Below are 15,968 nucleotides of genomic sequence, written 5' to 3'. Positions count from 1 at the left end.
CCAGGTGTTAGAGGAAATAAGAATCTGAAAGCCAAAGTATTAAAAGACGCACTGAGGCACGGTGATCATGAGGTATTGAGTGGAGAGGGAGGGAGAGAGGGAGGGAGGGAGGGAGGGAGGGGGGGAGGGAGGGAGGGAGGGAGGGAGGGACGCAAAGGAAATATTGGTTATTAGACTTGGAAATAGGCCTTCATGGCTATGGGCTTGGGTTTAGTACCTACACACACACATGAATTGAGGCCTTGGTTCTTCCAAGGCCAGGAGTTAGAAATGAGATCCTAATGACATGCCAGCCCCCTGTCAACAAAACAGACAAGGATTCCTGCCTTTACATAAATTTATATTCTGGCAAGTGCTAGAATGCAACAAGTGGGAGGATGGGAAGACAGTTAATAAACATAATAAATAAGTAAATTAAATAGTATGTTAGAAGGTGATAAGTATTATGGGGGTAGAAAATAGAGCAAGATGAGGGAGTGATCAGAAGTATGAGATTGTGTGTGGGGGTGGGGTGGGAGGTGGGAGGAAGAAATGGACACAGGCAGGCACAGATAAGGAAATTGTTTAAGGATATTAAACAGGATAGTCAGGGCAGGCTGCACTGAGAAATGACAACTGATCAAAGACTTAGAGGAGCTGAGGAAGCCATCCATTCAGACACCTGAGCAGAGGGAACTTCTAGTAAGAACAAACTGGGGGGGGGGGGGGGGGCGCGGAGGTAGAGGCAGGGAGACCAGTTTGCAGTAATCCAGGTGGTGAACAAGCCTGGACCTTCCGAATGTACCTGAAGTGAGAGGGACACTAGAAGTCTTTGTCCATCAACCTAAGGAGATGGTGACACTCTCAAGTAAAGGGAGAAAAAGTCTTCAGTGGGAACATGAAACTGAAGCCTGCCAGAGATCAGAGGCAAAATGCATAGTCCTCATTTGATACAGGAATTTCCAAGATAATTAATTAATGGGAAAAAAAATCAGTCCCAAGCCAATGATAACTCTAGGATATCGGGCAAAATCACTCAACAGAAACATTTCCAGAACTAAGACTAGTGGAATTTACACAAAATCGCCAATAAAGATAAGCTCCCAGGCAGACAGTACAAAAAAAAACAAGGAAATCATTCACTATGAGGAAAGGCCAGCAGACAGAACAAGCAGGAGGATCAGTCCCCCCAAAAAAGATGAGATTATCCATCAAACTGAAAAGGACTACAGGATAAGTTATGCCTAAAACTCTTTACAAGGGAATAATGCTGGGCAAAGAAGCCAGGTATTGAAGAGAACAAACACTATGATTTCATGTACATATATGAAGTTCAAGAACCAGCAAAATGAAATGTTGGTGATAGAAGTCAATATGGTGGTTACAGGGGTCAGGGGTGACTGGGAAAGGCACAAGGGGGCCTTATGAAAATATTTTATCTCTGGATGACGGAGCCAGTTACACAGATGAGTGGACTAAACATGCGTGATGTGAAGAGAGAGGGCTGGCTGACATGCCAGAGGGCAAGGATGGCATAGGTTCCATGTCTTCCCGCACCTGCATGGAGGAGCTGGTGAGTGAGGTGGAGAAATTCCCAGTGGTCTTGGAGGGCAGGTCCAAGTGAGGTCCCCCAATCAGAGCCCCAGCAGTCTTTGGATGGAACCCTAATGGAATGGAGGGGGGCGGGGATACATCATTCCAGAGGAAGAGCTGCTTCTGGCTGAGATGGAATTGAGGGGGTGGGTAGTGTAGATTGGGAAGTCCTCGGGAAGGAGGTGCACCCACTGAAAGACAGAATATCAGAGCTGAAGCGTCTTCAGGCCCAACCCCTCATTTTACAGAAGAGAAAAACAAGGCCCAGAAAAGTAAAGAACTTTACCCAGAGCCACCTCTGCATCCCACCTCCCACCCCCCATTAGTTTTCCTTGGCGGGTACGTACGGATTAAAGATAAAGGCCACCAGGAAGAGGGGTGAAAAGGCAAGCCTCCAGAGCCACATCACTTCGATTCTAATTCCAACCCTACCACTTGCTGGCTGCTTATGTATCCTGTGTGCCTCTATTCCCTCACCTGTAAAATGGTGTGTAACACTTTCTACAAGATGTATAACCAATGCATAGCACCTTCTACTACAGCTGAACAGAGACCTACCCTAAGACCCAGTGATTCCTCTTTTAGATACATACCCAGCAGAAATACACCCATATGTGCCTCAGAAGACATGGGCAGGTATGGCCACAGCAGCATTATTTTTCACAGCTAAAATCTGGAAACAACCCAAATGTCCACCATAAGTGGAACAAATAAATGTATCGTGTATATCACAGATCACTATAAAGCAATGAGAACTAATAAAACTATGACTGCCTGTGGGTAAATACCACAAATTTACTACTGAGCAAAAGAAGCCAGAATACATTCAATTTATATAAAGTTCAAAAACAGTCAAACCCAATGTGCAGTGGGCAGGGGGTGTGGTGACTAAAAGGGGACACAGGGCATGTTCTTTTTATAAAAAAAAAAAATGTTTTTATTGATTTTTAGAGAGAAAGAAAGGGAGAGGGAGATAGAATCATCGATGCGAGAAAAACATCAATCAGCTGCCTCCTGCATGTCCCCTACTGAGGACCAAGCCTGAAACCTGGGCATGCGCCCTGACTGGGAATGGAACCCATGACCTCTTGGTGCATGGGACAAGCAGAGCCACACCGGCCAGACATGCTGGTATGTTCTTGATGTGGGTGATGGATATGTAGATGTGGTCGCATGGTGAGACGTCTTTGAGCTGGCTGTTTATGATTCGTGTGCTTTTCTGTATGTACGTAATACTTCAGTAAAAATGTTTACTTGCCCTGGCTGGTGTGCTCAGTGGTTAGAGCACTGACCTGTGCACAGAGGGTCAGGGGGTTCGTACCTGGGTTGCAGGTCCAATCCCTGCCCCCAGTTGGGGCATGTGTGGGAGGCAACCAGACAATCAATCGATGTGTCTCTCACATTGATGCCTCCCTCCTCTTCCTCTTTCTCTCTCCCCTCCCCCTCCATTCCACTCTCTCTAAAAAAAAAAAGATCAATGGAAAAAAATCCTTGGGTGAGGATAGGGAGGAAGGAAGGATGGAAAGAAGGAAAAAGTTTACTTAATGATAATAGAACCCACCTCATAATGCCATTATGAGGAAAGAAGTGATATCTATAAAGTGTTTAGAACAGAGTGTGGTGATAGTAAGAGCTATAGAAATGTATGCTGATAAAAGCCCAAAGCTGAAGATAAGTGCCTGGCCTTTGGGTGTCCATAGGAAGGCACCCCCGCCCTAGCGGAACAAAAGGGCTCCTCTCTCTCCCCATCAGCCTCATATACCAGTGTGGTCCTGAGCACAGCCCCCAGGACACTAAGCCAGGGGAGGCCCAGGGGGGCTGAGGGCACTCACAGGCTCACACGGCTGGCTCGCACACCCAATGCCCTGAGCGGGATTTGCCCCGGGCAGCCTGAAGCTGGAGATGAGCTCTCAACCATAACCCCCAACACATACATCTTGGTATTTCATACATCCTATACCTAATAAGGAGGTAATATGCTAATTGACCCTCACGCCGTCGCAAAGATGGCGGCGCCCACAGCCACAAGATGGTGGCGCTCAGTCCCCTCAGCCCCCCAGGGCCGGCCCGAGGCACAGGCAAGCCTCAGATGGCAGCTGCCCTGCCGCCCAGGACCACCCGAGGCTCAGGTAACCAGGGCCAGCTGAGGCCTGTGCTGCTGGCATTGGCAGCAGCAGAGGTGTGATGGGGGCATTGCCTTCCCCTGATCACCGGGTTGCCTCCCACCCCTGAGGGCTCCCAGACTGTGAGAAGGGGCAGGCCGGGCTGAGGGACCCCCCTCCAGTGCATGAATTTTCATGCACCAGGCCTCTAGTTATTAAATAAAATACTGTGTTCTCTGCTCTGGACTTTAGAACTATTTCCTAAGGATCAGAAAAAGCCGTACTTGCTTTCCACTTTCACTGGGTCATATTCTTCTGCAGAGATCTTTGATTTTAAAAACAAAACAAAACACAAAACCAACAACAACAATAAAAATAGCTGTCGGACCCCGGTTCCAACAATAAATAGGGTGAGAACTACAGGGGAATGCTCAGGCCCTTCTTCCCTAGCATTTCTGGGTATCGGGATGGCAAATCTGGCAGCAAATGTGGTGTAAGGAGGTTGATTTCTGTGGATTGGAGTGAGAAGCAATTTCCTCCCTTGTGGCAGCTGGGAAGGCCAAGCACTTTCTCACCGTGCGTTCTCTCGGGTCTGAGCCAGGCGGGGAGGCTGGGCTGGGGCTGGGAATAAAGAGCTGGCTGAGATCAGCCTGCCCACCTCTGAGGCCTGGCTTCGGGCAGAGGAAACAAGTTGGCCTCAGGACCCCGAGCAGGGGGGCTGGTGTCCAACAGCCCGGCCCTGGGGCGCCCGACCCAAAGGTACTTTCATGTTTCGGATGCCAAATTCTGTATCTTGTAAACACAATGTGTTTCCTTTTTCATGCTGGGCTTGGGGCTGTTATTGTTCAGCACTTTCTGCGCTGCCCGAATGTAAGCAGAGCGCGGGGCAAAGTGGCCTGCGCGGAGTCCTCCTTGCTCAAGGCCACACAGATGTGGATTGGGGTCAAGGATCCAACTTCTGAGGTGGGACTATTACACCCCAACCTGGGCAGGGCCCCACAAGCCTCATGCAGGGGAGGGGGCATGTGACCCGGGCTGGCGTGTGATTTCCTCCACGTGGTGAACTTGTCTCAGAACGCAGGCGCCCTGGAACAATCCCGCCTCCCCGCCCCCGCCTGGCACCCACAGAGCTGCACCCCCAGGAAGACGGACCTTTTCAGGGAACCGTGGTCTCTAGAGCAAACAGAAACACCAGGACAGGGCAAAAGCAGGAGAAACATGTGAAACCCAGGAGCCAAATCGGATACCTGCCTCAAGACCTTCACCACCTCCCCTGCGTCCCAGGCATTTGGCAAACCTCCTCACTTTGGGGACCCACCCATGTTTCCAATTAGTACAACTTCCCAGGTATTCCACCTGCGGGGAGGGCATCCCCTTCTCACTGCCTTACATGCATTCCAGAGCCAACAGACCACCTGACCACTGACCACTCCAGAAACATCCACTTACAGGCACTTCCTCGTCTGCAGCTGGGGCGGCGGGGGAACGTCTTCTGAGAGTGACAACAGCACCTGGTTTTCATCTCTGAGGCTGATTCTGAATAAGCAGTAATGGCTGCCTAGGGTATTATCCTGAGAAGGATTCCAATACCCAAAGACCATTTCTGGACTTGGGAGAAAAGAGGGCTGTGATGGGTTAGCAGCGTCTGCCTTGGTTCCAGAGTTGGGAAGTGGGGGTGTACTTGCTATGTATTTCCCACGCCACTCCCAACACTGGCATTGGCCATCAGGCAGGCAGGAAGTGTCCATCACTTTGGATGTATTTCTTTTTTTTTTAATATGTTTTTATTGATTTGAGAGAGAAAGGAAGAGAGAGAAAGAGAGAGAAGCATCAATCAGCTGCTTCCTACTGGGGATTGAGCCTGCAACCTGGGCATGTGCCCTGACCCAGCATCATACTGGTGACATGTTGGTGCGCCACACTGGCCAGGGCTTACTTTGGGATCTCAAATATGGGACATAGCACAACATATAGGATAGGCCCCTGGAAACTAAAAGATGTCTCATTTCCTTTTTACCTAGGACTCAGTTATTCAGATCCAGCCCCTTTGAACACCCCTGTGGTCTTACAGATTATCTAACTTAGGTGTGGAGCCTCTGGAACATGTAAAAATTGGAAATGACAACCAATAATCTCTCCTCTGTGGGCAGAAAAGGACTGGGGGAGGGGAGGGGGGAATATAGCAATAGCACCCGCTAGGAGAGGACATGGGTGGGTCCCCATCTGAAGAGGGCCAACACCTCATCTGGGCTACTCTTGAATCGTCCTCAGAGACAGATTCTCGCATCTTCTTCCAGGCACTAGCTGAGTTGGGGAGATTCACTAGTTACAATGGATATAATGAACTGGGGTGTTTGTTACTTTCTACCTTTCAAGGTTCTCACCCACACATTTTCTTTGATCCCTGGAAAGCCACCCCTTGAAATGCCTGGAAGGCTACCATAGGGATAGAGACATCTTTCTTCCGGGTCTTCCTCATATGCGTAAACGCACCGCCACATGAATTCACTTCAACTTAACTGTAGCCACTTGGCGAATCCCAGCGGCAGGAGGACCAGCGATCTCTGGGGACGACCCCAACACAGGAGAAGGCAGAGCACACTTCTCCACTCCCTGGCAGTGCTCCTGCACATGGTCCCCTCAGATGTGCCTCCCCTGTTCTCTGCGTGCCAGCGACGCCTCTGACAGAAATGCCTATCGCAGAGGAGGCTCGGGCAGGCACTGCAGCGCTAGAAGGGAAAGGCTCAGAGGAGAGGCCTTCCCATCTCAGGACCACAGTCCCTTCCCTCTGTCAGAGGGTAGAACTGGCACAAAATAATGTAGCCAGGGCTGAGCACCTACCCAGCGCAGGTCTCCGGGAAGCTGGGGATAGAAAGGCAACATTATCTCTACAGGCAAAGGACTGACAACTGAAATGGGTCTCTGCCTACTGACCCGGTGGGGAGGCACGGGGGATTCACATAAATTACACAACGTTCCCAAGGCAGAGTAAATTTTAATTCTGAGTTCACAATGGAGACACCCTTTTGAAATAAGAATATGAGGATGCAATACAGAACTCACTGTGTTGTGCCCCACAAGTCAAACCTCAGGACAGCAGTCAGCACAAAGGCAGAGACCTGTGTCAGGAGGACGGTCCCCGGCCGCTCACTTGTCTCAGGCGCTATTCCAAAACGCCGTGCCTTAGAGCTGATTACAACAGGACTCAGCTGTTATGGAGATGGGCCTTCAGAGCAAGCCCTGCTCATGTCCCCCAGCCCCACTCTGTGTGTGCAACGGTGTCACTGAATGAGCCAGGATGTGCCCTGCATGCCTGTCCACACTTAGTTCAGTTCGTGTAAAAACTGCCCATGGGTGGCAGGGACATCTGTTTTGGAAAAGCTTCCACTCCTTGTGGCAGCCTGATGCACCAAAACAAAGCACATATAAAGCCCCTGGTACAGTGCCTGGCATTCAGTAGGGGTTTGTAGGCTGTTTTCAGGATGCAACCTGACAACCACCTTAAACTGGCATTCTACACTGTGCCGTTCCCCAGCCGCCCGGGCAATGCCACACCTTCCCAGGCCGTGCAGACCACAAGCGCGGATGTGCATCTTTCCAGACCACAGGCAAATGCTGTGGGCTGCTCTGCAAGTATTAGGCTGGGATCCTGAGCGGTTCCTAAGCCCTCCTACACCTCCGGGCTCCCATCAATGGAAGGCGCTGCACAAACCCCTGGCACAATTTCCACTTCTAAAAGGAAGAAAGAAACTCTGCCTCACAAACTAGCCACACTCGTGCGCAGACAGATAAGGTTGTTTTCTAATCCAGTTCCCTGGAGAGCCATTTATTTTGGTGAGGCCAGCGTGCACAGCAGAAACTATAGAAGCCATCAAGATAACACGAATACCAACCAAGTGGACTTTTGAAGTGTAAACATAAAAGTCTATTAAGAATACAATGTTGGTTTAGTCCCAAGACAAAAAATCGACTTAATGAAAAGCACAACTCATCTCAAGAAGGAAATATCGATACCAGCTGTGAGCAGAAAATGAGGGGATTTCTTCCAGGGAACATTTGAATTTCAACCCACTGCCTTTCCAATATTTTCTCTGGACATAAAGTCTCAAATACTTTTCCGAGGATCTCATTTTTCTACAGGAGGAGGAGGTCAGAGAGAAGTCTGGGCGGGGCCAAAGGAGAGTCTGGAAATGCAGAGACCCGCCCCAGGAGGATACCCTGACACGAAGCTGTCTCCCTTCTCTGGAGACATAGGGAGCAGCCTCCCTGCCCACCAGGACCCAGCAAGACCCTCACTCCAGCTCTAGCGGCCAACAGAGATCGATGACAGCCCTGTGCTGCTGACACCAGGCACTGCACCCACCAGCACCGCGCTGGGGACCAGGATATGTCATGACACTTCTTAGCCACTGCCTCTACTTTATTGTTTTTTCAATATGTCCTGGAGAAGCAAAGGGAATCCGAGCATTAGGAAGAAAGGAGAAGGCCTTATTAAAGAGGATTTTCTGATTATGAGCTCTGTTCCAGCGTCTTTGAGAGAGATCACGGGCTCTGGAATCAAGAAAGACGTGGCCATCGGCAACACCTGTGGATGCTGAACACCCACAATGAAGTATTTAAACCAGGCGTCCTCAAACTACAGCCTGCGGGCCACATGCGGCCCACCAAGGACATTTATCCAGCCTGCCGGGTGCCGCTGCCTGTCCTGCTTAGCAGCCGACTCGTCCCGGGCCCGCAGTGCACATAGGAATTTGTTCATAGTTTTTTTTTTAAACTATAGTCCGGCCCTCCAATGGTCTGAGGGACAGTGAACTGGCCCCGTTTAAAAAGTTTGAGGACCCCTGATTTAAACCCTCTTCACTTACATTCCTCACTCCAGCTCCCACTAAGCCTGATGGCTAAAATAAAGGACAGCTTCTTATATATAATTTCATATTAAGCATGAATAAACACCATAAATATAATAATAATATTACATAATCTAACATGGGAACCACGTGCAGTTCTAGCAAGAAAAGTTGTGCCGACTTTTCTCCTGTACGTGGAATGTGTGCCTGCCATTCCCCCGCCAGCCATCCACCCATTCTATGGGGAGGCAGCACCGAGGATGCTTTAAAAGCATAAATATCAGACTGGAGTTTCACCTCCACCATCTACTAGGTATATGTAGTACTAACAGCTGGTAGCCTTCGGGCAAACCGTTTAATGTCTCTTGGTTATGGTTTCCTCATCTGTGAAATGAAAACAATAATAGTGCCTCTTATTAGCATAGTCACAATGATAAAATTATTAAATTAATGAGTGTCGAGCAAAAAAAAATAAGCCCTCAAGAGTTAATCATCACAATGACAATAATTATAGTATCTACCCTGACTAAGAAACCATTCACTGATCTGCAGCTATGTGCCAGACTCTGGACCAGGCAGCAGATGTTAGCCTTCTGATTTTGCAAGCATCATTAGCGGGGCATTGGACTTCTCACGGCAACACCACCAGGATAGGCCTCCCTCTCGCGCTGAGGATGACGGTAGGCCCAAACACTGGAGCCACTTACGGAATGAAAAACTCCCTCCCAGAACCATGTTTAAACAATTATGAGCATTATGTTGCAGGTACCCATGACCGGAGGAGGCCAGCCCAGCACGGTGCTCATCTTGCAGAGATGTCTTTTGTGTGGGTTTTGGGTTTCAGCTGGGCAACGCAAAACCAGAGAGTGAGTCGAAAAACGAGTTTTCACAAGCTCACCCTGTCACAAACCAGGCAGGGGTTCCTGCTGACATCCCCACAGCAAGATTAAACAGCATGCTTCGTCAGGCACTAAATACTAACACAGCTCCGACGTCAGGGGGACACTGATTAAAACTGATGCCAATAATTTATGAAACACAATATGGTCTTCAGATGCTCTTTTGAAAAAAAAAAAAATAGGAAGGGGGGAAAAAAGGGCCTAGCAACCCAGGTGGTTTAAAACTGTTCCTGCATTTTCCCTTGAATGTACACCCCCCCACACACCATGCATGGATGCTTCTTTACACTATGAATGTAAATGCACATGTGTATAAAAGCATGTGAACACTGCTGATACATATGGGCGGAAGAAAGTCTTTAGTTATTCCACTGAGAGCTGTCGAGGCTGTAACGTTATACATAGTCTTGTCTTTCATATTGTTTTGAGGGTGTGTGTTTTTCCAGAAGAAACCCAACATGGCATTTAAAATAAAATTGAGTTTTACAAACGTTCACATTTATTCCATAGAGAACCCAACCTTGAAACAATGTGGAAAAGAAAGCTTGGCCAACGGAAACCTACAGGACATATGCATTTCTTAGTGATCGGGAAAGCACCTTGGTCCCATACTGCATAACCATTTAGAGAAATAATACCAAAAGTTTTTTTTAGAGTTTTAGGGTGGAGGGGGGGTTAACCTGGAGAAGGGTACCATTGGAGTCTCTTTTTCATCATGTCTCATTTTATCAAGGCAAAGACAGCACGGTGACAATGCTTCTTGTTTATCAAGACTGATTTGGGGAATGAAAAACAGATAATACTTCTTCAATTTGCCTTAGTTGTAAATAATCTGAGAGCTTGAATTTAGGTCAACAGTGTGAAATTCACAAGATGGGATTATGTTGGAGAGAAAAAATAAAATCTGAGCCGCTGATGGCACAAAAGTTAGTGTTTGAAGGATTTATTAACGCTTTTTCCTAGCACAGTGCCCTGTAGTGTCTCAGATCACCTGTCAAATACTAATTCATTCACATCTCTCCACTGCGGGGCCTTTTCATAAAAAGCTCGACCTTTAATTGTAAATCACTTTTAAATTGTCTTTGCTGGCTTTTTCTTTCACAGAAGGATGGAAAAATCACTAAGACTTCAATTAAGACTTTATAGGAACTTCAACCTGACTTTCCGTCTGTATCTACAAGATATCAGAATATCTATTCAAAAAGGAAACGATAAGAAACTTTGACATAGTTGAATAAGCTTTGCTTTTATAAATTTAAAGATACTTTAACTAGTGAGAATTAAAATAACTTCAGTTAAAAAACAGAAAATATTGTTAGCTGATTATTTGTCATGTAGATCATGTGCTTATTAGGCCTAATTAAACTTTTTGAGCAAAAAGGCTTACTAATTACATTAGTTAATATGTTGATTGCTCAATTTGGCTTAAAAAAACTGTCAATCCAATTTGTGCCTAGTTAGTGCTGTCGTCAAAAGACAAAATCCTAAACTACAGAGGTTATTTCAAGTGCAGGACTATTGTTGCAGCAAATGTGGGTTATGTCCCCACATCCAAAGTGACTAGGAGAGGGAGGGGTGGCTGATGAATCTGAACAAATCTACACTAAGACAAATCTTCAAACAAGTAAACTGTTACCACAACATCCAGCTTATTTGCCTCCATGCATTCACTTGCATTTGTCCAATTAGACCCTGCTAGTGACAATTCAAAGGTATCTTTCATATGCACATACAAACTAAAACTGATAGCAAAACCCTGGGAGGCCCTTGGAATGTCAATACAGGGCTTTTACGCACAAAAGGAAGAAAAGAAAAGAGGAAAGGGGAAGAGGGGGGGAAGAGATGGGAAAAACCAATATTTCTGAAGAACTTGAGCAGATCAAAGGAATTTTATTCTCAAAGACTACGAATGCCGAATGCCCGTGTATAACTATCTCACTGCAGAATCCTGAAAAGACTCTTCAAACCGGCCACCGGTTCCATCTCTTAAAGAAGAGGGGAGAACAATTAGGTCTGCAAAATCCCAACACAGTGAGTGCAAAAATGGAGGGCCCGCCATGCAACAGGAGGCCCAGCCCTTGCAGACCAGGAGGCCTTACTGGGCCTCAGTGCCCACCCAGCGCTCCAAGACATGTTTTCCTCTGGATTGCTCAAAAGTCTGCATCCGCAGTCATAAGGCACAAACTATTCGACAACAACATGACACAATTAATCAGAACCAGACCTCAAAACGTGTGTGCGTGGGGACCAGCAAACTTTGCAATGTGCTTCAGAGGGTGAAACAACTGAAGAGACTCACACTGGCTGTTTGGGGGTGGGGGGAGGCAAAGGAAAAATCTATACGTTCACAAAAGATGCACACCAAATGGCACTTTACAACCTAAATAATTTTCCTTAAAATAAAATGAAATTTACATCTCATACTGGAAGAGTAATGTCTTACTACCTGCCCCCTCCTCCCACCGCCCCCAGAAATTGGTCCCTGAGTTTCTATAGCAACAAAGTTGCAAAATTCAGAAATAGAATGTATCCTCTTTTCCCCCACTTAGTCTCATTTCTAACAAAATCTATTCGCCAGTGCCGATTTTGTCAGTTTTCTCTTTCAGGAACTGAAACCCCATTAAAAAGTGGGAATCTGGATCCTTAGTTAATTCAAAACTATTTAATTTCACCAGTTCTGACACTAACAAATCTGTTGTGCTCATTTTTTGAACCAGAATTGAATTAATTTAAAATAATTAATGAACTCTCCTTTGTAATCTGTAGATAGTAATTAACTTAAATCACATCATTATTTTGCTAACACAAGCACGCTGTCCAAAAGGGAAAAAAAAATTCAAACTATAAAAGATAAATGGAGAGCGTAGGAATGATATTCGTCGGGTACTGAACTGGCCCCAAACTGCAAATCCCTTTGCCATCTCCCAAGGAATTTATGGCTGTGGGGCTGGAACACCCAGGGAACCCGGCCGGGATCCCCAATTGCGCCCAGTTTCAGCCCTAAGGCAGGAGGGTCCCGCCAAGCCGAGGGTAAGGCAATGTATGTTTGCATGTGGATCCCAGGTTAGAGGGACCAGTCGGCATATTTTCTGAAAAACCCTCTCTCTCCCCGCAACATTTCTCGTGCTTCTTGGCTTTGCAGAGTGCACTGGTCGCAAAACCCAGAGTCCAGGGCCAGCGCCACGGGAGCGCGTGGTCCTGAGGTCTGTCCACCCGGTCCACTACATCCCGGAACGCACCTCCCACCATTCCCGCAGCACTACCGTAGCGGATGATCCTCGGTGCAGTCGCGGCGCTCCAGGGTGCGAGGCCCCCAGAACAGCCGCCCGCGCCCCCCCCCCGCCCGCCGCCCGCCGCCCGCACCCCCCGCGGCGCTCCACTCACCCACGCACTCGTTGGCCTCGCGGGCGGTGGCGCGTTGCCAGGGCCGATCGTAGTGGAAGGGCTTGCAGCGGTCGCACTCGGGCCCCGCCGTGTTGTGCCTGCAATCGCACACCAGGCTGTCGTCGCGGTCGCGCACGCAGCGGGCCGCGTGTCCGTTGCACTTGCAGCGGCCGCCCACCTGCAGGTCGGACACTGCATAGAAGTAGGAGTCCCGCGCCAGCTCCGAGTCGTCCTCGTTCTCGTCGCCGAACGTGTGCAAGCGGCTAAAAGCCACACGGATGTCGGTAGCCGTGACCCAGTCCTGCAGCACCGGCGAGTTGTCGAAGTCATGCGCCGAGGGCCGCCCGTCCAGCGTGCTGAAGGCGATGAGGCCGCCGGAGAGCGGGCGCATGTCCGTGTGAGAGTCCGTGCAGACGGCCTCCTGCTCGTTCTGCTTGGTGATGGGCGCGCGGTGCGGCCGGTTGTACATCTTGCGGCACTGCGTGGAGTAGTACTGGAAGGGTACCCACGTGCGCCCGTAGTCCATGGACTTGTAGATGGCCATGGACTCGGGCCGTGGAGAGCAGAACTGGAGGCTCACGTAAGTCACCTCGAACTTCTTGCCGAGCGACAGCGTGAGCGTGACGTTGTGCGGGAACTGCAGGTAGTTCTCAGACTGCCAGCACGTCAGGTTGTGCGGGTTGTTGAGATCGGTGAGGAAGGCGGGCGGATGCGCCTTCTTGGGGTCGGATGCGTTGCAGAGGTGACAGGAGCGGAGCCGCTCTTCGCCGCGCTCGCTCACCACGCAGTAGCGCGCCGGCGGCCGGCCGCAGGTGCTGGACACGCGCACGTCCTTGCCGAAGGCCGCGTTGACAAAGTCAGGGATGCAGCGGCGGGGGTGGCCGTTCTCGTCCGAGCAGGGGTCGGGCTGCGCCGCCTGGCCTGCGAACATGCTGAGCCCGGGCCCGCCGCGCACCGCGCCCACCAGGCACGCGACGGTCGCCAGCGCCGCCAGCGCCTCCCACACTGCGCGCATCATGCTGCGTCCAGCTTGCCCCGGCCCCGCCGCGCCGAGGAGTGGGTCCGCCCGCCGCAGAAGGCGCCTGCGGAGAGAGGGGAGCTGCGCTCAGCCAGCCCGCCCGCGCCCTCTACCCACCGCAGGGCAAAGAGCCGGGGTGCGGGCGAACGCCCCGCTTCCCCAGCACCAACGCCGCGGCAGACTGCCTGCCTCGCAGAGGAAGGCGAGTCCGGGGCCCCCAAGCCATCATCGCCCGCGCTTCTCCCCAGCCCAGCGGCGAAGCGGGGCCGCGGGCGAAAGCTAGGCTTCCCAGCCGCCGCCTCCACGCCGCCCGAGGGGCATGCCCGCGCCCGTCTGCCCGTTCGCAGCCAGCCCGTCTAGCACCCCAAGTCTGGGGCGCAGGAGAGCGCGGGGGGCCCCAACCCCGCACGACCTGCGCCCCTTCCTCCCGCAGCCTGGGGTCCCTCTCCGCTGCCCCAGGTCGCGTCCCCGCCGGAGACTCTGCATTCAGGACTTTACCTCTGGAAAGGGCAAAAGAGAAAGAAAAGTTTGCCGGGTACTGGCCGGGGAGCCCGCACGCCGGACAGCGAGAGGCTCTCCTCGCTGCTAGCAGACGCGTCCTGCCTCAGCGCGGGCTTGCCAGCTCCATGCCCGGCGCGGCCGCCGCTACCCAGCCCCGGCCCGGCCGCTGCCGCCGCCGCCGCCTCTCTCGTCCGAGTGACGACGCGGCCGCCGATCTCCCGCCGCGGTCCGAGTGCTGCCCAGCCCGCGCCCGGGGCGCACACACACTCACACTGGCTGGCGAGGACTCACACACACGCACGCACGCCTCCGAGGGCTCCGCAGCGGCCGCCACTCGCGCCGGGAGTGGGGGGCGGAGGGGAGCGCGGAGGCGGGGGGCGGGGCCGCCGGGAGGGGCGCCGGCCAATAACGTCGGCGAGCAGCCGCCCGCTCGGAAGCAAAGTTTTCACCCCGGGAAAGAAGAAAGTTAAAGGGAACCGGCCTGGGACGCGGAGAGAGCGAGAGCGCCCGCGGGTGGGAACCCGAGAGCCCAAGAAAGAAAAGCAGAGACAAAGAGAAAGCTAGAAGAGCGCCCGGGGAAACCCCGGAGAGGAGAGGAGGCTGGGCCCGCGCGCACCCCGCGGAGGGAGGAGGGGCCGGCGGGGGACGGGGACTGTCAGCCCCGCTCCGGCCCGCGCTGCCCCGGGAGCCTCGCAGGTTTCCGCCAGCCCCTCTCCTCCGGGAGCGCGCAGGCGGGGTGGGGGAGGGGACGGTCTTCTCCCTCCAGGTCCCATCCAAACACATCTGTGTTTGTTTTCTTTGCTGCGCCGAGGTCGGGCCTTCCTCTAACCCAGCCTTATGGCCATGGTGGCACCGCGTACAGCTCCGTGCCCCTGTCGGCAAACAGCCTGAGGTCATGAGGAAGAGGAGGATGTAACCTCTGCTTGCTCACCCCTCCTGCCCGATGCCCCTGGGGTCTGGCGAGAGGGGCTGCTCCTGTGCACCAGTGTCCCCCCCCCCCACTCCCTCCCACACACACTTCCTCCCAGGGACACACAGTTGTCACTGTGAGGTTGGGCCTATCTGTCAGGCACGTGGCTTCTTTCATGCCGGGGGGGGGGGGGGGGGGGGGGGGGAGCCTAGGTGGGCAGTAGACTGAAGGGGAAAGAAGCAAGACAGCACCTGGGCACTGGCCAGCGACCCTCTAGCCAGGTCTGCGGAGCCTCAGGCTAGGCCCTAGGGGGAGCCCAGCCCGCCCAGGTCCCCTGAGGCAGGCTTATAGGACTTCTTCCTGGCTCTGGTTTTGAAGGGTACTAGCTCATGGGAGCCCATAGCAGCTTTGCAAAGCAGGCATTAATTCCTTTTTGCAAATGAAGACACTGAGGTCTCTGGAGGTGAAGATACTTGCCCAGCTCTCCCAACTGGTAAACATCAAATCCTTCCTCTCCTCACATTTGTCAAGTGGATAGTCCCACCCAGTTGTAGTCTCATGGGGCCTTCTGGGGGCTGCCCAGCCTCTCCTTACCTCTTTCTCTACCTTAAGGAAAAGACTGAGGACAGTGGCAGTATCTGACAGTATCCTTGGACCGTTGCAGCAGCCGCCAAGAGCTCTGGGGAAAGAATGCTCTGGGCTGGGAGTTTGGGACTCCATTTCTGTTGCTTTATG

The 15,968-nt window shown here is 51.5% G+C and overlaps 1 protein-coding gene across 2 annotated transcripts in view; it reads right to left on the bottom strand.

Moving 5' to 3' along the window:
• NTN1 (netrin 1) overlaps positions 1 to 14,670 on the bottom strand; it is a 181,352-nt gene extending 166,682 nt beyond the window's left edge. Inside the window, exons 1-2 of one of the 2 annotated variants that reach the window (XM_080677886.1) lie at positions 14,321 to 14,670; positions 12,805 to 13,886 (exon numbers count right to left, since the gene is read on the bottom strand). In XM_080677886.1, the coding sequence (XP_080534012.1) occupies positions 12,805 to 13,822 (1,018 nt within the window). In that variant the 5' untranslated portion in view covers positions 13,823 to 13,886; positions 14,321 to 14,670. The remainder of the gene's footprint in view (positions 1 to 12,804; positions 13,887 to 14,320) is intronic. The other variant, XM_080677887.1, reaches the window with a different exon arrangement.
• Positions 14,671 to 15,968: the final 1,298 nt, after the last annotated feature.

This window comes from Plecotus auritus (genome assembly GCF_963455305.1).
Source record: "Plecotus auritus genome assembly, chromosome: 7".
NCBI lineage: Eukaryota > Metazoa > Chordata > Mammalia > Chiroptera > Vespertilionidae > Plecotus > Plecotus auritus.
The sequence above is the reverse complement of the archived record's forward strand: the minus strand, read 5'-3'. Positions and strand labels throughout refer to the sequence as shown.